Source organism: Saccostrea cucullata, unplaced genomic scaffold (genome assembly GCF_032062105.1).
Source record: "Saccostrea cucullata isolate Sc308-1 unplaced genomic scaffold, CSIRO_AGI_Scuc_v1 ctg13277, whole genome shotgun sequence".
NCBI classification, from domain to species: domain Eukaryota; kingdom Metazoa; phylum Mollusca; class Bivalvia; order Ostreida; family Ostreidae; genus Saccostrea; species Saccostrea cuccullata.
In genome coordinates, this window is record NW_026924872.1 from 1 (window position 1) to 24,696 (window position 24,696).

A 24,696-nucleotide genomic window follows, 5' to 3' on the forward strand; every position below is an offset into this window, starting at 1 on the left:
TACAGATCCATGCTTTTTAAAACCTTCGATTTACGCAGCCGATTTTTGGCTGCTAATTTCAGGTATTATTTCTTGTAGTTTATGTTTTTTTACGCCGATAGCATGGTATCCGATAATGAATCATATATTTTACTCCAATTATTTACACTTTATTTGCCTTTCAGTGATCCGAAACAGTCCTCTATGAATTTAGAATGTCGGTTTAAAAGATTCCTATTTTTACGTCCACTTCCACAAACGGCCTTTCTTGAACCGTTGAAAGGAAAATAAACATTTAGGAATATGACACTAGTTAAATGTATGATTGATTGTCGGATATCATTTATAAAGCTGGGAAAAACATAAAATATAAGAAAATAATACATGAAGTGAGCGACAAAAAATCGGCGGCGTAAATCGAAGGTTTTTACAAAGCACGGATCTGTAGATCTCTGCTTTATCTGTCCGAATTTTCTCAAGCAGAGAGCTACAGTTCTGTAAATTTAATGGCACTATGTAACAAAGATTCTGAGAAAGTCTCATCAAATTTCATACAGTGGTATACGAGGATTTGTGGATAAGAGATGGGTACCCAAAGCGTAACAGACAGACGGACAGACGGATGAACACCCCCATCACTATGTACCCCTTGCTTTTCAAGCGAGGGTATAACAAGTAGGCCAGTGACCATTAGGTGTAATTAGCTGATGTAGGCTAACATATTTGCATCCGCATCGATCCAGAATAAGCTAAATAAGAGTTAACCAATTCATTGTCTATAGCCATTTTATTTCACTACATCAAATAACAATTCTTAAAATCAAAAAGGTGATTGACATTTAGTACAATGTCTTTTCACAAAGGAAATTAAAGGATCTTCGACAATCCACGTCATACCATTGTCCTGCGTCAGCAATGATAGCGCAGTGCTCATCAGATTTATAATTGTTTGGTTCAGAACTGCCCCATGGTGTGTATGTGGCTTTCTTCCCAGATGAAAACAACATCCATTGACCCTCTTTTGCTAGATCACACGCATCAATCCAAAATCTTAACAAAATAGAAAATCAGTAGAATAAAAATTTGACATTAGCACAAATCTTTCTTATCATATAATTACGGGTTGGCAAATGGAAATGTATTGTAAACATTACAAGATAAAATAAATATTATTGAATATTGAATATCATAGAAATTAGCTTATATAACTTAACCTCACTTGCATATTGCTCTGTTTACTTTATGAGTATAATTACTTGATCATGAGCAAAGCTCCTGTGTGCAAGGGAAGTTCTGCTCCCATGTAATTTTATTTTATGTTTACAGTGACTCATATTGTACATATGTCATATAAACGATTTTATTATACCTCGCTTGAAAAGCGGGAGGTTATATAGTAATCAGTATGTTCGTCCGTCCATCTGTACGTCCGTCTAGCTGCCCATCCTTCGGTCCGTCTGTCTGTTACGCTTTGGGGTACCCATCTCTTATCCGCAACTCCTCTTATACCACTGAGTGAAATTAAAAGAAACTTTCACAGAATCTTTATTACATATTTCCATTGTACACCTGTTTTACTTTTTGATCTGACACATATTTTGGGTTTTCCGGCCACAGCAAAACATGGACTTTGCAATTATAACCATATGGGAGGAGGGAGGTATCATTTAGTGAGCTCATTGCTCACAATACCTCTACTATTATTTTTCATCTTGATATAATTCTATTAAAATAGTGTTGTGCTCAAGAAAGAGATTTTTCACGAGTCTTTCAAATATTTATCAGATGTGTTTATATAGTGAACACAGGAATTAAGAACTTTGCCAGACTAGGATTGGTCTATGATATCAGAGCAATGGCGCGAACAATTTTTGATCAAAATATGCATATTGAGAAATTCAAACTTCGAAACTCTGAATTATGAAATAAGTTGATTTTCTAACAAAGAAATTTAAACGAAAACTTTGATCTAGCACGTACATTTTGCCAAATTAAAAAGATCTGTTTGTGAAACACTGATGCCCCCGGATGTCAGCTCATGGTGAGGGTTGAAATTTCTCAAATGCATGTATAACTCCTAAGTCAATGTCCAAAGGTAAAAAATTGTTGGTACCCACAGTAAGGACTTGGCACACTGAATACACATATGAAATATGAAAGTCTTAGTACTTACAGTTCAAAAGTTATGGTCATGGTCAAAGTTTTTTTTTTTTAAGTGGGTCAAACTCTAACATCAAGGTCAAAAGGTGAAATTTCTTATACCCAATCTAAAGTTATTGTCACAGTAAATACACGTGTGAAGTGTGAAAGCCCTAGCACCAAATATTCAGAAGTTTTAGTTATGGTTAAAGTAAGGATTTCTTTATACAAAAGTGGTTCAAATACAAAGGTCAAGGCCACAAGGTCAAATTTGGTGGTACCAAAAAGAAAGGTCTTGTCATAAGGAATATACCTAAGGCCCTGTCACACCAAGCTGCGTTCACACGGAGTCATTACGGCGTTGTTAAATTTTTAAAATCGCCGTGGAATCGCAGGAAAATTTCACAAATTTCTGTAAAATTTTCACAATATGAATATGTCACGGCGTCCCTACGGCGACGGACGCGATTCTACGGCGATCTCACGGCGTTCTCACGGAGATCTCTCGGCGATTGACTACGCTTCCGCGGAGTTTTCACGGCCCATTAGGAGTTGTCACCTCATGTTCACGGCGTTCTTACTGCGCTGGCTGCGTTCACAATACGTTCACAATGCGTTCTATATACTCATTGGTCTATATTCAGAAGGAATGTTAAACATTTCTGTTTAAAGATTCAAGTTACACGATGAAAAGACTTCTAATCATGCCAAAAAATATTAATGTTCTATTTAAATAATTTAGTACGAAATATATTTTAAAAATAAAACAATTATTAATAGTTTTATGATTAAATTCCTTTTTTCCAATTTCATCGGTTCAGATGTGTTGTTAGATTTTCTTTGATTTTATCATGGTTATTATGAATGTAAAAAAAATAAACACACTGAAAAGTTTTCTACAAAATTTAAGTGAAACGACAGAACAAGTTCTGGTGTAATTTTCTCTTCCATTATTTTTTTTTTTCATTTAAATGCTCGTAGTGCAACAAATACGTTGGAATTATTGCTGATCAAATATGATCCCATTGCTCTTGTTTTGTGAGATGGCTGACAACGCTCTAACAACGCCGTGAAAGCGCATTGTGATCGCCAACGGACGCTGTAGAAACGCCATGGGAGCGCAATGATCGCAGTGACAACTCCGTGCTGTCGCCGTGTAATCGCAGTCGAAAAAATCACAAGACGATAAATCTCATTAGTAGCGCCGTAAAAACGCGATAGAAACGCAGTGACATCTCCAAGGTCTCCGTGACATCTCCGTGAGGTCTCCGTGGAAGCGCAGTCTACTATCACTGCGTTTGTGCCGCGATCATCTGCGTCTTCACGGCTTTCGTACGGAGCTCCCACTACGTTGTTGGAGATCTCACCGCGCTGCTACGGCGATACTGCGTTCTTATCAGACCGCGATCACACGGCGCGTACTTTGTGCATGCCCAAAGTGATCGCCGTCCCCTGGCGTTCTCGGAGACCCTACGCGACCCCACGGCGTTCAGTAGAGATCTCGTCGCGTTGTCACGGCGCTGTAGGAGACTCTACTGCGATCACCTCGGCGTTTTACATTTTTTCGCCGTGAGGACGCAGCCCCGGTGTGACAGGGGTTTTATAAGAAAGCCATAACTCCACCAACATAAGTTAAGGACAAAGTTAAAGTTTTTGCGGACAAACAGACAGACAGGGCAAAACCTATATACTGTAAACCAACTTTTATTCGCCTGCGAGAAATTTTTGCGAAGTTCGCGAGAGGCTCGTCATTGCGAATACTCGTATTTCTCGCCGCGAACCGGTCCTTAAAGTGTATGTGTCTACATGTATTAAAAACAGATCCAAAAAGGTTTGCATTGATCGCGAAAATTAATCGTCGCGAACTTGTTCATCCCTGGTAAATCGCGAAACAAAGTTGTCGCGAATAAAAGTTGGAGTTGCAGTACCCCCGAATCTTCGATTAAAGGGGCGTAAAAATGGACAACAGATTTTAGTCTGATTCAGACGGATGTTGTACCATACTAGTTTTATAAATATTTTTGAAAATTAGGATTAATGAATTTTTATGTACACTGTATACCTGCCTTATTCCCCGGATATTGTCTTTTTAACCATTTGCCTTCACGTTTATCTTCAATTTGAACAAGATTTGCATCGTATTTCCGGCAATTTATCTATAAAGAGATTTTTGCAGATCATTTTGACAATTTATGTGTCTTTATTTTACACATTTAGTTTTATAAGGAACCTTTTATGAAAGTTCTATAAAGTCTCAATTTTTGCATATAAATAATAAATCTTATTTTGACTTAAGGTAGTCCGATCCTCAGGTTCTGAAAGCCATTCATTGACTTATTGAAAAGGCTCACAAAAATGTCTTTGAATTATCAAAGTAGTGTATTTTTACCGAAGATAATTCTTCAAACTTCACCTCTAAAGTTAATCGTATTAAATATAGAAACTAAATAAATCTATAAAAAAAAATTCATCAAAAAATGCACATAAAAATACCAATTTGAAATTTGATCAACAAACACATTTTAGAAATAATTATAAAAACCATAGGTATCCAGGCTTTTTGAAGAAAATGCTCGATTTTTATACATATAAAGTATTTTATTTTCTTCTATTTAATTACTTTTATCATTTTACAGTACACAATAGTGTATAAAAATTTTCCTATCACTGCAAAACACTATAAATCACTCCTAATTTCATATCATGCTAATAAACATTGGTATTAATAGATAGATTAAAAGAACCTCAATTTTTTTAAATATGTGTTTTTAAAATACTTTTAAGGGGTAAAAATTTCGACTTGTTAGAAGACCTTTCTTAGAGCCTCAAAGAACCTAGAAGCACATTGAGAGGTACTAGTATAAAATTTAAATTGTTGCATGAAAAAATTCAAGCTTCGTTTTGAGACTTTTTGAATTAAATTATGAATTAAAGAGTTATCCTTCCTAGCTGAGAATCGGACTACCTTAAGATTCTGTATTTGAAAATGCATAATTTAAATACCGGTATCAAAATAATTTAGTAATTTTATTCTGTCAGCCCAAGGATAAACAGAAAACGCAGACTGTAAGACCGACAGTTTGAACACACCCTCAAAGTTTTATTTGATTAATTAAAATAAAAGTTCAGTATTTGACATAATTTTTGTCCCCCATTAAAAGTTGAGTATATTAATTTTGGTCTGTCCGTCTTTAGTTCTCTCTGTGCGTAACGCTTTCGTTTCCATGCGATATCTCGAGAAGCTTCTGAACTTTTGCAATGAAATTTTACCCAATAATTTTCTATGGACTAAGAAAGATCCCAATTGATTTTGAGGTCAAAAGGCCAATTTCATAAGTTTAAAAAAAATTCTGTCTGTTTTAACAGTTTCGTTTTTGCAAGATATATCGATAAACTTTTGAGCTTCTGCAATGTTATTTTATACCACAATTTTCTATGACTAAATGAAGACCCTAATTAAATTTGAGGTTAAAGGTCAAGGTCGTAAATTTATACATTTTGTATATGTGTGTGTAAAACTTTTACTTCCAAGCGATATCTCAAGAAGCTTTTGAGTTTTTACAATTAAATTTAATACCATAACCCCCAACCCCTTCTGTCCGTCCCTCCGTTCGGCTGTAATTCTGTCTGTCTGTACACTTTCATTTCCAAGCGATTTCTCGAGAAGCCTTTAAACTTTTGCAATTAATTTCAACATGACTACTCCCTATGGCCTGAAGAACACGCCTGTACATGTATATCTATTTTGAAGTCAAAGGGCTTAGTAGAGGCTAAAGTACCAACACTCGTTTTTTTTTATTTGACAATGTAGAAAGTGATGTAAACATGTATACAATATGTATGTGACTTATTGTTTGCATTTAAGTCCTTGATATGTCAAGTTCGTCGATGGCCGAGGGGAAAGATTCCCCTTTTGCATGCGAAAGTCCCTTGTTCGAATCCCGATTGAGCCTTTTTTAATTTTTTTTTTTTTAATGAATTACTGAATGATAGTATTTAGCATCTGAAAAGAAGTTATGAGGGATGACGTGTACAAAGACTACAAACTAATACTGTGTGATGAATATTTTACATCAAAAGGACCTTTCGAAGAATAAGCATTCAAATCTTTATATCCGTATTGGAATTTTTTGTTTGCTTCAGTACAAAATTTAACAATTCTGCAAATCCGGGAAAGGGGGGGGGGGTCGACCCCCAAATCTGAGCATCCTCCCCGTTTTTCCTTCAGCGGGGTACACAAATTCTCGGAATTATCTTGTTTTTATTGATTTTAAAAAAATTTCCTCACCTGAGCCTGAAACCAGTTCACTTTTTCCAGAAATAGATTATAACAGCTTCTTCCTCTCCGTTTCCATCCTTTTGGACAAGTCTTAGACTTCAGAACTATTAAATGAGAGTTCAACAACAACAACAACAAATATAGCATATGTATAGCACAGTGGCGTAGCATCGTTTTTGAAAGTGGGGGGACCAGGCAGAGAAAATTTTTTTTTTACTTACCTGAAAAAGTTGACAAGCAAAAAAAAAAAGGGGGGGGGAAAGTTGCCCGAAGTCGGAAATCCTATTTCGTGGGGGGGGGGGGGGGGGGGGGAGGGGGGGTAGGTAGGTAAACTTTTTTTCAGTGTCAACTACTTTTAGTACCAATTCTTATACTACATTTTCGGTACATTTCTAAAAGTGAGGGGGGGGGGGGGCAAACAGGCTTTGAATTAAAATTTCCTATAGTGTAAGTAAGGTTGGGAAATAAAGTGGGGGGGGGGAAGGCCCCCCCCTGGCCCCCCCGGATACTACGCCCCTGTAGCATAAAAAATATACATAACTTCCAATGAGGAATCTCTCACCGAAGTAATAATGCAACCCCCCCCCCCCCCCTTTGACTTTTTTTTTTATTTAGAACACCTCTTATTTGTAAAAATTTTTCAGCTTTCGGTGGCTTCGCCCCCGGATCCCCATCAACGCTTTGCTCTGGACCCATTGGGGGCTACAATAAAGCCCCCATATCCCTTATCTTCTACTGCCCCCCCCCCCCTTATGAAATTCCCTCGGTCAAGCACTGTAATTAAACTCCCGATATTTAACAAACTTAATTTTACCACATGGAGAAGTGCTTCTTTTTGTTGAACATCCTACATATGTACATTTAGTTTCCAACTTTGTTTCAAATATGGTTTCCTACATAAAAAAGATATGAATAAATGTACTGAGTATATTATGTACATATAACAATATTGTTATTCTGGATCCCATTTTAAAAATCATAATTAAAGAATTAATATACTGCATTTCCTACACATACCTTCAAAGAATGTTTGTATTTCTCAGTTAAACGCGAGAAGTTAAAATGAAGATCGATGATTTCCCTGCTCAGCAATGGAGAATTGAGATCTGAGACCGATCTGAGATTTTTATCTGCCAGCATGCAGTTGATGGAAATCAGCAGCAAAATCGTCAAAATCATTACTAGTATTTCTTTCTCTATACTAAATTCAAATTACTATAGAACTTCTTCGTATCCTTTGGTGTAATAAATTTGCATGTGGGTATTAAATACATCTACTTGTATACATGTATATACAGTTCGTGCTCGTCCTCGTTAACGTGATCAACATGTGCGTGTTACCATGCACAAAAAAACCATAAATATATCCTCAGATACCGTTTTCCTGTATGTAGACCTAGATAACATGCATGACTTGTATCGTAGGAATAAAACCAAAGTTCTGATCAATACAGTACTGAAAACGGGGTTAAATTTAAAAGAAAAATCAATATTGTAAATTGTGTGGATCTATGGCTTTCAGGCATCTTTTAACCATACACATGTACAAGCTACAGGACCATTTGCTTGAAAAATCGCAGTCGTCGAAATTAATGCAACAAAGTATGCACCCTTTAAAGTTTTATGTCGAGTGTGAGGCGTGAAAGTTATGGGCATAACACCTATACTCAGACTTGTGTATTGCATGATAGTTGAATATTCTGAATGGAATTTCACAACCAGTGCATGAGGGTGGGCTGTTCTGTATTTACATATATATATTTATTTTTGTAACCTGAAAATAAAATTAAATGTTCATAAATTTTACTTACTGCTATATGTAAGTGTTGCAGGATATTCATAGGAGAATATAGTAATATGCCTGCAGGCTATTTTCAAACATTAATAATTACCCTGGGTTTACAGTGCTATCGAGTCTTTGTGGGCTTGGCTGCCTTGGGTTTGGCAACTTTCTTGGCTTTAGGCTTCTTTTCGGTCTTGGGTTTGTCTCCAAGTTTGAAAGAGCCACTAGCGCCTGTGCCCTTGGCTTGCTTCAGAGCACCCTTTTTGACACCATTCTTCAGGGCCATCTTCAGGTGGGCGTTGATAGAGTTAACATCGTTGCCCACTTTGTAGTTGGCCATGATGTACTTAAGAATGGCCTGTCGGGATGAGCCACCCCGTTCTTTCAGAGATGCAACGGCAGCGCTGATCATGTCAATGTACTTGGGGTGGGCAGCAGGCACCTTAGGCTTTGCGGCCTTCTTCTTGACTGGGGACTTTGCTGGTGCGGCAGTATCGGCCATGGCTACTTACGGGTGTAAAACGTCGACTTACTTCTCAGGAACTGTGAACAGTGAAATAGTCAGTGAAATAGTCAGGTCACACGCACTTGCTGTTTTTGTTTACACCGTGCGCGGAACGCCTAGAAAACATCCAGTGTGTCGAGACGACTGTAATTTTGATCCTGCATGTGTGTTTCAATGTGGGTATTTGCATCCTTGCTGCAGCTTAAAGAAGGAACTTCATCCCAATATGTCATAAATCTGTCTATCACTCTATCTATTCACATTTTTAGATTGTTCTTATTGCAGTGTTCAAATTCAACAAATTAGGCCCCCAGACAGTCACGATTGAATTTCGCAAGTTAAATTGTTCACTTGAGAGGCAGAATTCAGTAACGATATCTAAATTTTTCTTAAAATACACATTTAAGAATGATGATTTGATTTTCCCGGCCTGTAATTATAATCAGTCCCCCCCTCAAACTACGAGAAACACCCAACTAAGGACTATGTACTGTACTACACAGTGTTATGCCTGTACTAAACTGGCGCTGTGTGACTATGACAATGACAAAAAGTTATCAATCAGCTGTAAAGTGTATAAGATTTTTGTAAAATAAAACGAGTTTTATACTTACCTGTCTCAATACATGCCTTATTGTGTGTACTGGCGAAGAGTAACCCCTTCAACAATGCAAAAAACAAAATACATTACCCATTACAGGTTATCTTCACAGGACATGAAAGCTGAGAGCATGAGAAAAGGTCTTCATTTATAAAGTGTATTTCAGGGGAAAGTTTGAGAGAAAGAAAAGAAATGCATTGTATGTTAAATAGAAATTCATTATATTAATAGTATTTATTATTTCTACGCAATTTGAAAATGTACAAGGATGATAAACATATCGGATATGTATATATTACGTTATGAAATAAATAAATATATGAATCCTTGGAACTAGTGTTTCACACGTTAGCGTATAAAAATGTCCTCTCGCTTAACATTTTGTTTTTTATGTGTGTGCATGTGCATTTGTTTGTTTCTCACATGGATGAGGATCAAGATTCATCACATTATTAAACCATGCTGGTTTTCAGAAATAGATGTTTTTGTTTCTTTTGAAAAAAAAATAACCATGTCAATGTTGTCGTACCTTGTGTTGGCTTTGGATGCAAATATAATAAAGTGAAGAAGAACCAAAAAGAAAAAAAGACAACTGTGAATTTATATATAAATTTATTGATGAAAGGGTCAAATGTTGAGGAAAAATCAGCATCTAATCACTTCAAGGAATATGAAGTTTATGACAAGAAGGATAACTCTTGCTTCCTTGTCAGAGTAGAATTGACCAGAAGAGTTGTGTGCAGAGTTGTATTTATCTATTCATTTTTTTTTTTATAGTTTCTTTAATCAACAAGTTTTAGAAAGCTGTAACGATAGCTAACCCTACGTGTTGTTTAATTTGCTGTGTGTACTGGATGCGTCTTTGTAGAATATCATATCCATTTTAACAATTAGGGGAGGGGGGGGATGTTTTCTCTCTCAACCTGGCCCCCTCTTTGAAAATCAGAAAGGAGACATGGCATAAAATGTAAATCAATTATATTCGGATTATAGGAACATAAAAAAATAATTACTGTTTTGTTTTCCCTACCCTGTGAACTAGTTACTGCAGGACTAGCTATGTTATGCCCCATTCCAGTAACATATATTTGTTGACAATTATATAATTAACAAAGAACTGTCAAGTTATTAACACACACGTTTCTTTTTACACGTCTGTTTAGAGGCATCTTTTCTAAGAATTTGGGTGGCCGTGAAAACGGCCGTTTGTTGTTGCTTCTTCAAAAGCAAATGCTCATAGGGGTATCTAACCACCGAATCCGTAGAGGGTACGTCCTTGTCTCTTCAGGGCATAGACAACGTCCATGGCTGTGACAGTCTTCCTCTTGGCGTGCTCTGTGTAGGTGACAGCATCACGAATGACATTCTCAAGGAAAACTTTCAGGACACCACGGGTTTCTTCGTAGATGAGTCCAGAGATACGTTTGACTCCACCTCTGCGTGCAAGACGACGGATGGCGGGTTTGGTAATACCCTGGATGTTATCTCTCAGGACCTTCCTGTGACGCTTAGCGCCCCCCTTTCCAAGACCTTTTCCTCCTTTACCACGTCCAGACATAGTTTAGCTCTCAGTAGATAATCTCCTGAAATATTCTAACACGACGGGATCACGGTATATATAGCAGTCACTACACGACGCGCTAGAAACTACAATGTCTTGAAAACTCGGCAAGTCCCGAAAGCACACTTGAAAGCCACAGCGCGATTGGTTTACGCTCTGCGCGCCTTACATATGTTTTTGTTTACATTTGTATACCCTTGAGCTGCTACTAAACCGTGTCACATATTTTTAAGCCATCATAATTTCAGCCTTTCCATATTTGTGGCTCAATATTTAGATATAATTCTATGTTTCGATTTAATATTTATTCATAGGAATTTTGTTACTTTTTCTTTGTTTGGTTGGTTTCTTGCTTTCTTTTTTATCTATTTCATTTTATTATTATTTTTTTTTTTTATCAGAGTATTACATTAAACCCAATAATCTGAATTAAATCTGACACCACTATATAAATATTTAACAAATGTATCATAAGGAAAAACAAACAAACAAAAATGAAATGAAATTTTATAGGTTTTTTATAATCAATGTATAAAGGGTTAAATCACAATTGTTGAATGGAGATCAATAAACTAACTTTGTCATAGTATTTCTCAATTTTCCTTTAAAAGCAGCATTCAATGTTTTATTGTTTGTACACACTCTCTCTCTCTCTCTCTCTCTCTCTCTCTCTCTCTATCCGAATAAGCAAGATGTATTCATATTTCTGCATAATGTGACTAATAAATACAATTAATCTGTCATTTGTACGTGAAATACACAAGAGACATACGAGTGTTTTTCTTCATTATCCCCTTCTTTTGATGAATCAGTGTTATCAGATGCATTTGTGTTATTTCTACACTGCTGAATGAATGTGTGTAAGGGTGTTTTTTGTTTGTTTGTTTTGTTTCGCGTGTGTGCGAGACACTCGCTTGTTCATTAACAATAATACGACTGCAAACTGTCGTAATTTTAGCCGGTATATTTCTGAGTACTTTCTTAAATACAATAAATAATGTTCATTCAATATTTCCCCAGTAATCCCCAGACCTTAAATTTCAGAGGTTTCTTATGTGAAAACCGAAGTAGATCTACCCTGTGTTTTATAATTTATATTTATTGTTACGTTTCTTTGGATTGCATGAAGGCATCTTTTCTAAAGATTTAGGTGGCCGTGAAAACGGCCGTTTGTGTTTGTCTGAGACAAGGATAGGCTTAGGCTCTCTCGCCACGGATACGTCTGGCAAGCTGGATATCCTTTTGGCATAATGGTCACTCTCTTGGCATGGATAGCACACAAGTTGGTATCCTCAAAAAGTCCGACAAGGTAGGCCTCGCTGGCTTCCTGGAGGGCCATGACGGCTGAGCTCTGGAAACGCAGATCGGTCTTGAAATCTTGAGCGATTTCACGGACAAGGCGCTGGAATGGGAGTTTCCTGATGAGCAATTCGGTGCTTTTCTGGTATCTCCTGATCTCACGGAGAGCAACAGTTCCTGGCCTGTATCTGTGAGGTTTCTTAACGCCACCGGTGGCTGGTGCGCTCTTACGGGCTGCCTTGGTAGCCAGCTGTTTTCGTGGGGCTTTGCCTCCTGTAGATTTTCTTGCAGTCTGCTTGGTACGTGCCATCTTCCCTGAATTCAGATAAAACTAGAGCCGAGCTCGTTGCAAAGCAACGAGTAGGTCTTCCGTCGGAGCTACGGACAGAGAGAAATGACCTTGAGTCAAGGTCATGTCACATTCTAATGATAAAGCAATCTCTTAAGGGTAGATATCATCTTATTATGTTTTACTATTAAAAAAGTGATAGTAAAGGAATGTTTGCGACCTTGACCTTGTCAAAATGACCTTGGGTCACACCATGACACAAGATGGTGATGAGCATACCCCATTTGTGTGCTACTGTATTGACAAATTCACACATATTTTTTTCAAACAATGCATCCAGTCAAAATATCTTATCCTAAATGACCTTGATTCAAGGCCATAACAAACTCTCCATGATTTAAGCCATACCTTTTTTTAGATAGGCCTTGTCACAGCTAATATACATGTGTAAAAAGTTATGGTCAATTTTAAGCAATGTTTAAATTTTGGAAAAGCCGGATAAACTTCAAAGTTCATGATATACTAGCATTTGATATGATTTTATCACAGGTTACGTACATGACATTGTGATGTTTGTGTAATATGAAAGCCCTATCTCTCCTCATTAAAAAAGTTATGATCAAGCCTCAAGGTCAAGTTGTCAAAAATCAGTGTATTTAGAAAAGAGTTGTCTTAGGTAATTCACAGGGATAAAATAAAAGCCCTATCTCTTCTCAGTCAAAAGGTATGAGTATTGTTAATGTTTTTGAAAAGCAGGTCAAACTTCAGGGTCAAAGGGTAAAAAATTAGTGAATTTTAAAAGGCGTTGTCACAATTAATACATTTTTATAAAATGGAAGCTTTCAAAAGCTATGGTCAATTTAAAGTAATGTTATTTTTTTTAAGTAGGTCAAGCTCCAAGATCAAGGTCACAGGGTCAAAAATCACAGTATATTTGAAAATCAGATGTCACAAATAATGCTCATGTGAAATATCAAAGTCCTATTTCAACTCATTCAATAGTTATTATCAAGTTTAAAGTTCTCGTGACAGATGGACAGACTGGCTGACGAATAAGGTTTAATGTTCCCTAAAAAATAAATACATGTAATTTGAACATGATAGATTGAGAAGTACGAATAATTAAAAAAATTACACAATAGAATATATTAGAATATAAATCAGGTTTCCCACATGAGATTTCCTTAAAGACTTATTAATACATATTATTCAAGAACATGCAATACATGTTCTTGGAGGTTCAAGACGCGGAGACCGGTCATTTCGATGAGATGTCTCGTTACGGGGTTGGTGGTGCCATCAAAGGATTTAATTCGCCTGATTCCACCTCTGTTTTTTTTTTTAAACGTCTGTCTTTGCGCTGCTAGTGATTTATATTGTTTAAACAAAATTTAATTTTATGAAAAGAATTATTTTTAATGCTTATTTTTGACATATGCTTAAGTTATTAACCTATCAAATTGAGTTTAAATAGAAAAAAGGAATTTGTCACTAAGTATTTATCTAAGGAATTAGTGTCAATCCTCTACATCAAAGAGCGTCTGACTTGTATGTATATGATATAAATTGCGTAAATGTGTTAATTGAAATTTGAGTGAATCCCGTATGTTGTATGAGAGAGTTTTTAGATCCGCCGTGGACTATCCCGGACGTGAACATTACATGTACTGGACATTCCGTCATCAAGAAAATATAGTTTTACTCTGGACTATTCTGAGCTACCGGGTGTGTGTGTCGGTGTGTGAGCTTTACAACTTGTCTTTGTTTTCTGTGACTTGATTTGATTTATTTTTCAAAAAACAAACTTTAACTTTTTATTGCTTGACTTTCGTTTAATAAATTTTCATCACAAGTTCACTTGTGTTAATTTAACCAAATATATTCTATTAAAATAATGATTCCATCTTCTTTGTTAACTTTAAATTGCTTGAAATATAGTGTAAAAATCCAGAATGAAAAAAATGAATGTTAGAAATGAAATTATTAAAAGTGTCAGAAAAGCATTGCAAAATTCCGGAAATCAAACGCAGTAAAAACTGTACCCCCCCCCCCTTACCCAAAGAAACTAATACATGTATACACTTCGATGCTCGAATGAACACTTTAATCGGCACAAATTTTAGAAATTAAAACGTTTATATATAGGAAAGTTTAGTGATGCATACTAATCTTTTTTTCATTTATTTGACGACCTGTGAATAAAAAAAAAGTCGCGTATGATTGTTGGTTAACATTATAATAGGTTATGGATTAATCATGGATTTCAACACCAGTCCTGACCTGTACGTACCTGAACAAACTAACCAACTGACATTCTTGACTCTGAAGGAAAACGTATCATTTGAGGGAAGGGGGGTTACGTATCGCGATGAGAGGAAATTTAATTATCTCTTTTAGTCCAATAAACACGAAAGAATGGCTTGGAATATTTGTATGCAACTACATGGCTTTCTCAGAAACAATTTTGAATTTGTTAAAAAAAATTTCTAATTATTCATTTTTTTCTCTCGTATTCTGAAATCTCGGAATGTATATATTTTGGGGGCTCTTCCGTATAAAACAGCATGTATTTAGTTACCATCATGTACCCGTAAAATCGTATCATAGTGATATTCTTTTTATTCGAGGAAATAAAAGGAATACATTCGGTACAATGCAATTATAAGTTATGTATCAATTCATGCAAATCTCCAAGTTGCTTCATTTTCGATTTTCATGAGAATTGGAAACGTCACTTCCACTTACAATTTACTGTGCAATGTTTATAGGTATTTGCTAATTTAAACAACATCGCAAATTTTTCTGATATAAAGCAGTTAGAATAACTTGATATAGGCCCGTATACATGTTACGATTGCAATTACTTCAAAGTGGAGGGGGAGACGGGGCCTAAAAAATCGTCGTACTACGTGTGTGCCTTTCCAATAATAGAATCATCCGCACAAATCAAAAACAAGTTGCAGTATTGATATCCCCAATTTTTTTAAATAATGAGACTATAATGGACTTCACAAGGGTAGAATTGAACATGTTAATGGTACATGTGCAATTAAAATTACTATCAAAATTGGCAGAGTTATCGATAGGTCATCCTGTGTCACCCTTCAGTGTAACCGATGAACTCGTCCATAGATACCTCAGCAGATGAGAAAAGCGCGCGTAAACGCAGCACCTTTTATTCATTCGTCAAAGAATAGAATCCGACATTCAAAACTTTTAAATCATGTTCAAGAAAACCTTAAAATTTGTGTATAGAAATATTCTTACGATTAGCGCAAATGACATGTTTTCTTGATCTTAAATCTAGGACTCTAGTAAAAATCAAAGAGCGGTAATGTTGACCTCACGAATGTATACAGTTCAATGCGCGATCGATAAACGGGTTTCATAACCATGTGATAACTGTACACACAAAACATGCACACTGTACACACGAAACTTTCAGGGTCCGAGGAAAATTCACGATGCATGAATTGAATGACAGTGAATTATCTTAAGCTTGAATTTTTTTTAAAATAAATAATGCTACATTGAATATTAATACTTAAAAGTATTTTTCCTCTCTCCCGTCTTGTTCTTCACACTAAACACAGGGAGAAAGTTGTCTCTGAATAATCTGTATGACATCCAGCTAGAGAATACGTTAAAAATCTTATTTCAACAAAGTTTAACATTCAATTTAGCTAGGTATATTATTCTTATCCAGTTAATTTCAGTTATACGTGTTATACGCGTACGCATATAGAATTCTTCTTCACTTGCCGTATAAAATCACTTACCTGTACATGGACTATAAAGTTTTCTGCTCATCTAATAAAACATGACTAGAACAAAATAACGTTTTCATGAGATCAATAAGATGCTAAAGAACCCATTTCAAATCGATAATCATATCGAAATATTTACCGTTTTTTAAGTTATAAAGCAAAAACTTTCGAGCGCCTTTGACCCCTAATTTGAGGGGCCAGCCCCTTTTTAATGATGTCAAATGATAGATCTTAAAATTATGCACAATATTTGTGAAACATGTCTTAACAAATTATTTTTAGTTTGAAAGATACATAAGGAAATAGATGTAAATTTTTGCGCTTTTAGGCATTCTTATTTTTGACCCCTATCTAGCACCGTTTTGAGCGCAGAAATCGAAAAAGAAAAACCGATGTGCACAACTTCAATTCTTCTAGTATTTAAATGCAGTAGACATTCTGCTCCAGCTTTTGTCGTTTCTGAGCCTTTGTCTGGAAACAAACAGCACCAAATTTTCAATTAAAGGGAAATAACTCAAAAGCGGAAGGGAATTTTTGAAATGTATGAAAACATTTAAATTGAGTTTTGTAACGTCCAAAAACTCTGAAAATTTGAGTGAAATCCGTTAAGAAATGAGCGAGTTACGAGGTCTCAAAGTTGGCGTCTAGGAAAAAAAAAAAAAAGAATAATAGGAATAATCTTAACCATCAGAATCAGTAGAAGGTCTTCCGCCTGAGCGGAAGACCTTAATGAATGACGAAGGACGAGTGTAGAATAGTTTTATACGGTTCCGTGGCTCGTGAATATTTTTTGATCAAGCTTCAAGATCAGCGCGCACGAAGTAAGGGTGTTTGTGATTGGTTCGGGATCTAGAAAGACACCTTGTGATTAGCCGCTTGTAGCGCGCTTCGATTGGTCTTAGCTGAAATCATTTCAATCCACCTTTTTGCACAGAATTTGTACTTTGTTAAAATCAATGTTTTGCTGTTTTAAAAAAGAATTTTAACAGACCCGCTGGCTGAAAAAAAAGAAAAGTACAGTCACAGTAATTAGGACAATAACCGTGATGACAGACATTCAGCACTCACTTAAAATATTAATTCTATTATTATTTTTAATTGTTATTAATTATGATATCACATATAAACTTTCCTTATTTATTTCTTAAACCTTGATTTTCATTTAAGGTGTTCATGTGCTTTATAGCCATGGGAATACATAAATATTGAATAAATGAAATAAACAAGAGTTTGATGGCTCTTTACTGGTTAGCTTTCTTGGAATCTTGATATTTTGTTTTCACTTCTGCTTTGTGTATTCTTTGTATCAGTTATCCTCTTTAGCTTAAGATACTTTATTAAAAGCATTTATTTAAAAGTATTGTCAAACTTAAGGTCCAAGACCTTAAACCTTGATTATATTTAGAAATAATATTTTGAAGTGTGTCATCTGTACCATGTAAATAAACATGCAAATAAATGAGGGTGTTTCCATTTCAGGCATCTTTCAACCATGTAAAAGCTACAGGCCATTTGCATGAAAATTCGCAGTTGTAGAAATTAATGCAACAAAGTATGCACCCATTCATGCCCAGTGTGAGACATGAAAGTTATGGCCATAACACCTATACTCTGACTTGTGTATTGCATGATAGTTGAATTCTGAATTTCACAACCAGTGCATGAGTGTTTCAACCATGTAAAAGCTACAGGCCATTTGCATGAAAATTTGCGGTTGTAGAAATTAATGCAACAAAGTATGCACCCATTCATGCCCAGTGTGAGACATGAAAGTTATGGCCATAACACCTATACTCTGACTTGTGTATTGCATGATAGTTGAATTCTGAATTTCACAACCAGTGCATGAGTGTGGGGGGTTCTGTACATACATATATATAATGTCATTGATTATATATTTATTTCTTTCACCTGAAAATAAAATGTTCATAAACTTTACTTACTGCTATATGTAAGTGTTTCAGGATATTAGAAGGTATAAGAGAATATCACACACACACGTTTCATTTACGACTGATATTGAGGCATCTTTTCTAAAAATGTGGGTAGCCCTGAAAAGGGCTTTTAATTTTTTTTTTTCTTTTTGGTTCGAGCAGACTGCTTATTTCTTGGCGGCTGCTTTCTTGGGAGTCTTGGTTTTCTTGGCTGCTGCCTTCTTGGGGGTCTTGGCCTTCTTGGGCTTGGCTGCTGCCTTCTTTGGTGACTTGGTGGCTGCCTTTTTCTTCGGGGACTTGGCTTTCTTGGGTCCGGCTGGTTTCTTGGCAGCTGCTGCCTTCTTCTTGGGTGTCTTGGCCTTCTTCTCTCCGGCTGGCTTCTTGGGCTTGGCGGCGGCCTTCTTGGGCTTGGCTGCCTTGGGTTTGGCGACTTTTTGGCTTTAGGCTTCTTTTCGGTCTTGGGTTTGTCTCCAAGTTTGAAAGAGCCACTAGCGCCTGTGCCCTTTGCTTGCTTCAGAGCACCCTTTTTGACACCATTCTTCAGGGCCATCTTCAGGTGAGCGTTGATGGAGTTAACATCGTTGCCTACTTTGTAGTTGGCCATGATGTACTTAAGAATGGCCTGTGACAGTAGCCATAAATTAAATGACATGAGATTAATTCAAAAGCCTTTTTTTTGTCGTGGTTTTTCTGATTATATTTCATGCAAAGGCAACATATAAGGAAAGGGGAACAAAAATTAAAAAAAGGAAAAGACGGGAAAATAAATTAACGAGATGATTTACATTTAAAAAAAGGTCCGATTTTAAAATTAATTCCCCAGTCAAACGGAAAACTTTTCTCCGTGAGCAGATGATATTCTATAACTAACACAGCATACATGCATGCAAATGTCTTGTTTTGTTTAATATCTTTTTTTTAATAATCTTTTTGGCCTTAAAAAAACACAAAGACAATATTTTTAGAAAGCGCAAAATATATGACACGATTTTTTTTTCCCCTTTTTAACCTGGGGTATATCGCCCAAAATTATAGTGTAGTCAGAAAAAAATTAAAAATTATTAAATTTTTTTAATTGTTTAAAACTCAAAATTCCATTATTTCAGATTTTCCCCCGTTAAAAAATTTTTTAAAATTTTCCCCTTTATCTTTGTTTTAAAATGTAGGGGAAAGGGGGGAAAAATTTCTTAAAATTTGCCCAAATTTTTCCCTTAAAAATTACACTAAATTTTTAAATTTTTTTTCAAGGGCAACGGGGTTTATGTAATGATGAAAATTGAGTACACCTGTTAAACTGTGTACTTTTGGATAGGGAACTTATAAAATTTTTGGCAATTTAAAGTTTTCTCGTTTGTATGTAAATTTTTTTTAAACAATATAGTCCATTCATAGATTTAAAATCATATATAGAATTTTAATTCCATTATGTGATGGCATGTATTTGTTTTTATTATAATAAAATTATTCAAGTTTCGTTTCTTGGCGTCTGATCTTAAGGCATCTTTTCAAAAAATTGGGTGGCCGTGAAAACGGCCGTTTGATATCAAAAGTACACAGACTTTTTTCTTGTGGCTGACTTTGGGGCTTCTTGGGGAGCAGCACGGCCTGGATGTTTGGGGGGACCCCCCTGGGCGATGGTCACGCCGGACAGGGGTTTTTTAAATTTCCCCGTCGTTGCGGATGGCCAGCTGCGGTGACGGGGGAGTTCTGGTCTTTTTGTTGTCGCGGGCGGCGTTCCTGCCACTCCAAGACTTCGGCGGCCAAATTTTAAAAAGGCGGGGGGGTCCGGGGCGCCGGGCTCCCCTCTCTCGGCGTAGTTCCCCTTCCTTTCAACAGACGGTGGATACACCCAGGGGAAAACTGCAGTCCCGCCGGGATATCGGCTCTTGGCCTTTCCCTTCACTTTGCCTCCTTTACCACGTCCTGCATCTTTGATCTGTTTTAATATTTAAAAGTAGTTCAAGCTCAAAATTTAAAAACAACAATAACTCTAAACACCCTTCGCCACCCCATTTTAAAACGCAGGCGGAAACTGCCCGCCAATATCGCAATCGTATTTTACACACTTTGTCGCTCGCCAAAATAGATGTTTCTCGAGGGGCCCTAAAGCACTTAGCCACGGTTATCCGCTGTCGTGATATATAAGCCGCAGGCGAATATTGAACTCATATTTTCGGTTATTTTTTCTAACCTGTAAACATGCCCCCCAAAGTGGATCAAAGGACTAAAAAGCAGTCACCAAGGCCAAGACCCAGAGAACTGGGGATAAGAAAAAGCGCAGGAAGAGGAGGGAAACCTCGCCATTTACATCTACAAGGTGACCCCCCCAGACACCGGGGTTTTCCGCAAGGCCATACATTATGAACTCTTTTGTCAATGACATCTTTGAAAGAAACGCTCGAGGCCTCCGTCTGGCTCCTCAAAAGCAAACTCACACCAGCGGGGAGGCCCCCGCCCGTCCCTCTCCTCTCCCCGGGGAATTGGCCCACGCGTATCGAGGGGAAACCAAAGGGCCTCACCAAATCCAAACAGTAAATAAAATAACCCTTATCCACTCAAACAAAACGGGCCCTTTGGGCCCCAAATTTTTCGAAAAGATTCCTTCTCTACAGTGTTAAAAAAATTGGTTGTTTACGAAATGTATTATATTTTTAATGAAAACTCGACTTAATAAATACATAGATTTTATTTTCTCTAAAATGCAAATTCTGTGTTTTATCGGGAAACCCAGAAACATTGGGAATTAAAGTGTTTTATTTTTTTAATTAGTTTTAGATACAACCTTTACTTGAAATGTTTCATTTAAATGGCAAATTTGTTTTTTAATTAAAACGGCAATGTACACAATAAATAAGGAAATATGTTGCTTCACCTATCTTCAGAAGAGGGGATAATACATAAAACATATTTGTAATAGATGTTTTTAAAAACGCCAAAAATAAGGTTTTAAAAATCTAATATGATGAGCAATCTGACACTCAAACTTCAAAAATACTGGATTACGAACATTATCTTTTTACCCTTTTTACTGAACATACATTAAGTATTACAGAAAATTTCCATAATTTTTTTTTTTTTTTTTTTTTTTTTTTTTTCTCTGTGATAACTCTTTGAAAGCTAGCGGAGTTGAAATCTTAATATATGCAAATCTCGTGCGCTCTGCACATCTCTGTGTTGACGCTAAAGGGGGCCAAAAATTTCTGTAAATCTCCGGGGGCCCTGTGTGTTTGACGGCAGTGGGCAGGACTATTTAAAAATGGCATGGGAGTAATTTGAATCTATGTTTTAAATTTTTTAAAATTAATCTACAAATTTTATTTCAAACGAAATGCAAAAGTAAGGAATCACTGTCTAGTCGAATAAAATGTAGGGACATCAACCAAAGTGGTAAAACATGGGATAATCTATGCAAAACTAGACAGTGATTTCTTAAAAATCAATCATGTTATATATATTGTGTTTAGTTTTTGAATGAATGAAAGGTTTTGATGCGAATTTTGCATTCAGTTCGCTCACCCTGTGCAATATTATAATTGTAAAATTTTTTTTTTTTTTTTTTAAATTTTTTATTTTTTTTCGTCTTTGAGAGGGATCTTTTCTAAAGTTTGGTGGCCGTAAAACGGCCGTTTGTTGTTGTGCTGCTAAGCTCAAGATGGCAGGGATGTCTAACCACCAATCCCTAAGAGTACGTCCTTGTCTTTTGGGCTAGACAACGTCCATGGCGGGGAGGTTTTTCTCTTGGCATGCTCCGTGTAAGTGACAGCTCGCGAATACGTTCTAAAGGGAAAAATTTTTCAGGACCCACGGGTCTCTTCATAGATGGTCCAGAGATAGTTTGACTCCACCTCTGCGTGCAAGACGGCGGATGCTGGGTTATGCCCTGGATGTTGTCTCTCAAGACTTTTCTGTGACCTTAGCGCCCCTTTCCAACCCCTTTCCTCCTTTTCCACGACCAGACATTGTTTCCTTAGATAAAACTGCTAAATGCGTGAACCCGAGAACCCGGGATATATAGCGCCAATTAACGACGCGCTAGAAAAAAAGGGTTTTTAAAAGTTCGGTAGTGCAATTTTACTCCCCAAGGCAGTCGTTGCCTCGTAATGATTGGTTTGTCTGTTCTTCCTCCCTTTTGGGTTTTTAAGCCTTGATTTGCATAATTACAGACAGTTTAAGTTCGTTATATATTATCATAATCTTTTTTTTTTTTTTTCTTTTCTCTTTTCCGAGTCAGTTAATGAAAAGTCCATTTATTATTATTATTATTATTTTAAGTTTTATATTTTAAACAAGCCAAAGCCGATAGTTCCTTTTTTTCTTTTTGATTTGATTTGAACATATTTTATTTTAACCAAAAGGAACGAAACAATTATTACAACTACAAGTTCTTCCCCCTGGTGTTGTAAATTGAACATTAGTAAATTTCAAATAATAACAATTTAAATTAAATTTACAGTAAAATTAATAAATTAAAATGTTAATTAAATCTTCCAGATTCATTGATAAATTTGTGAACTGCTAAAATATAAGACAGTTTATCATAAGATATATAAAGTGTCAGTACCCAAAAAGCAATTTGTTATTTAAATGGGTTCTCCACCTTAAAAGTGGTCAAAAAACTTATTTCTTCTTTTATTTTCTTTTACAAACAAAAAAAAATATGATAAACATCCTTTTTTTTTTCAATGATATTCCTTTTAAAAATTTTTTTTTTTTCTTTTTGGTTGTTTGGTTGTCCCCCCCTTTTAATTAAACTCAAGTAAATCAAAATGTTCATTTTAAAACCTTAAATATCTAACCCATATCACCAGACCAGGCTGAATATCCACTTGTATACATATATATGCAAAAAACGAACAGCACTGAGTAGACTAGATTATCTTCATTGTTTGCCATCGATTCTGGTTCCAAAAAACAAAATGCTTTTTTTGTATTTGGAACGAATCAAAAAATGAATGTCATTTTTTCTAATGTGTATTTTTTAAGTTAGGGAAAAAATTTTTATATATTTTCTATTTTTATGCAAGGCCTATTTTGGTAAAATTTATTGATCTATTCATTCGGTTAAAAAAAAAACCCACTTTTAAAAAATCTGTGTTTGAATGTTTTAAAAATTGTGTTTAAAAACCCCCCTGTAAAATTGTTGATAATGTTTATAAACCGTTATCATACTTTTGTGGCAATCATGTATGTAATGTAAACGCCTCATTTTTGATATAACTTTTAATTGATATTCCATTGAATGTAAGAATATAGATATATCGTATCAAAAATATCATAGTTAGTCCCCCGAACACATAGATTTATACTTTAAACACAGAAAAAAGAACTTTTTCTTGATGATAGGCCGTCATTGAAATATTGGATTATATGATAATAAGGTTGTATTTAAAATTAAAATCATATCGATAAAAATTTTTAACTGGCGTGTCTATGAATGTGTTTTTTTGCAAGTGAATTATATTGTGTAAAAGAATATACTTTTCTGGTGTGATGTTTTATGAAGGTATCTTTTCTGGGTTTGGTGGGGAAAACGGCCTTTTTTTTTTGTCTTAGACAAGATTGGGTTTTTAAGTCTTCCCGCATCGTTAGCAACTGAATGTCCTTGGGCATGATGGTCACTCTCTTGGTGATGAGTAACTCAGTGCTCTTTTGGTACCTCCTGATCTCACGGAGAGCGACAGTTCCTGGCCTGTATCTGTGTGGTTTCTTCACCCCACCGGTGGCCGGTGCACTCTTGCGGGCTGCCTTGGTAGCCAGCTGTTTTCGTGGGGCCTTGCCTCCAGTAGATTTTCTTGCGGTCTGCTTGGTACGTGCCATCTTCTCTGTGTTCAGATCAAATGAATGATTGGTACGCCGTGTCAGGTATAATTTTATACTGTTCTGTGACCTGCGGATCCGATCTTACATTGAAATCACCGCGCGTGTAGTAAGAATGTTTTTAATTGGTCCCTGTGTTATACAAGGCACCTTATGATTAGCTAAGCACAGCGTGTTTCGATTGGTCTTTGCTGAAATCATTTCGATCCACATTTTGCAAAGAATTTTGTGCTTCTTTTTAAAAATCACGGTATTATGACAGTTCAATGTTTTTATGACTTATTGGACAAGGTGTGCAGCTAAGATATCAAATGATAATTCAAATGATTGAAATAAAAGATATACTCTTCCGTGGTTTTTTATTTATTTATTTTTGTTTAATTTATCATTTTATTATATTTTATAATTATTTTATAATTATCATTTTGTTGTTGGATTACCTGCTTTTCCCCACAGAGCAGTAGTTTTCATCCTAAAAATGTCTCATTTAATGTATCAACAAACACAAACCTTTCTATTTTAATAAAATTAATGCTTATCAAAAAGGATTTTATTCATTAATATTAATTATTATTTTCTATCCTTTATCCAAGAATCAGTGTTTTATAAAAAGAGGTTAGACAGACTGTATATGTATTAATTTGAATATTTAATGAACTAGGTTTCACTTTGTGTGTGTGTGTGCGTCTTCTTTCTTTTCTTCCACGACTTTTAAAGATATAATCATATCCTGCACTTATAAG

General features: G+C 35.9%; 4 protein-coding genes and 1 pseudogene across 4 annotated transcripts; all 5 read right to left on the reverse strand.

Moving 5' to 3' along the window:
- Positions 1 to 876: 876 nt before the first annotated feature.
- Positions 877 to 7,576, reverse strand: LOC134267488 (C-type lectin lectoxin-Lio3-like; the record flags this gene model as incomplete). Its single annotated transcript, XM_062749687.1, has 5 exons — positions 7,415 to 7,576; positions 7,212 to 7,290; positions 6,407 to 6,501; positions 4,174 to 4,274; positions 877 to 1,029 (listed from the first exon to the last, which is right to left on the reverse strand). Coding segments are annotated over exons 1-5 (590 nt in total), but the record flags the coding sequence as incomplete, so codon positions are not given.
- A 728-nt stretch (positions 7,577 to 8,304) lies between these two features.
- Positions 8,305 to 8,738, reverse strand: LOC134267484 (histone H1-delta-like). Its single transcript, XM_062749683.1, has one exon. It carries the CDS (start codon positions 8,680 to 8,682, stop codon positions 8,305 to 8,307), a length of 378 nt encoding a protein of 125 aa, XP_062605667.1. The 5' UTR covers positions 8,683 to 8,738.
- Positions 8,739 to 10,390: 1,652 nt separating this feature from the next.
- LOC134267487 (histone H4) lies at positions 10,391 to 10,865 on the reverse strand. Its single transcript, XM_062749686.1, has one exon. It carries the CDS (start codon positions 10,842 to 10,844, stop codon positions 10,533 to 10,535), a length of 312 nt encoding a protein of 103 aa, XP_062605670.1. The 5' UTR covers positions 10,845 to 10,865; the 3' UTR covers positions 10,391 to 10,532.
- Positions 10,866 to 11,961: 1,096 nt separating this feature from the next.
- LOC134267486 (histone H3-like) lies at positions 11,962 to 12,456 on the reverse strand. Its single transcript, XM_062749685.1, is given in 2 exon segments — positions 11,962 to 12,089; positions 12,091 to 12,456. Coding segments are annotated over 2 exon segments (411 nt in total). The 3' UTR covers positions 11,962 to 12,044.
- A 5,844-nt stretch (positions 12,457 to 18,300) lies between these two features.
- Positions 18,301 to 18,788, reverse strand: LOC134267485 (histone H1-like; annotated as a pseudogene).
- Between the last annotated feature and the right edge of the window lie 5,908 nt (positions 18,789 to 24,696).

Coding starts and splice junctions, on each gene's coding strand:
- LOC134267484 (XM_062749683.1), bottom strand. CDS start 8,682: ATGGCCGATACTGCCGCACCAGCAAAGTCCCCAGTCAAGAAGAAGGCC.
- LOC134267487 (XM_062749686.1), bottom strand. CDS start 10,844: ATGTCTGGACGTGGTAAAGGAGGAAAAGGTCTTGGAAAGGGGGGCGCT.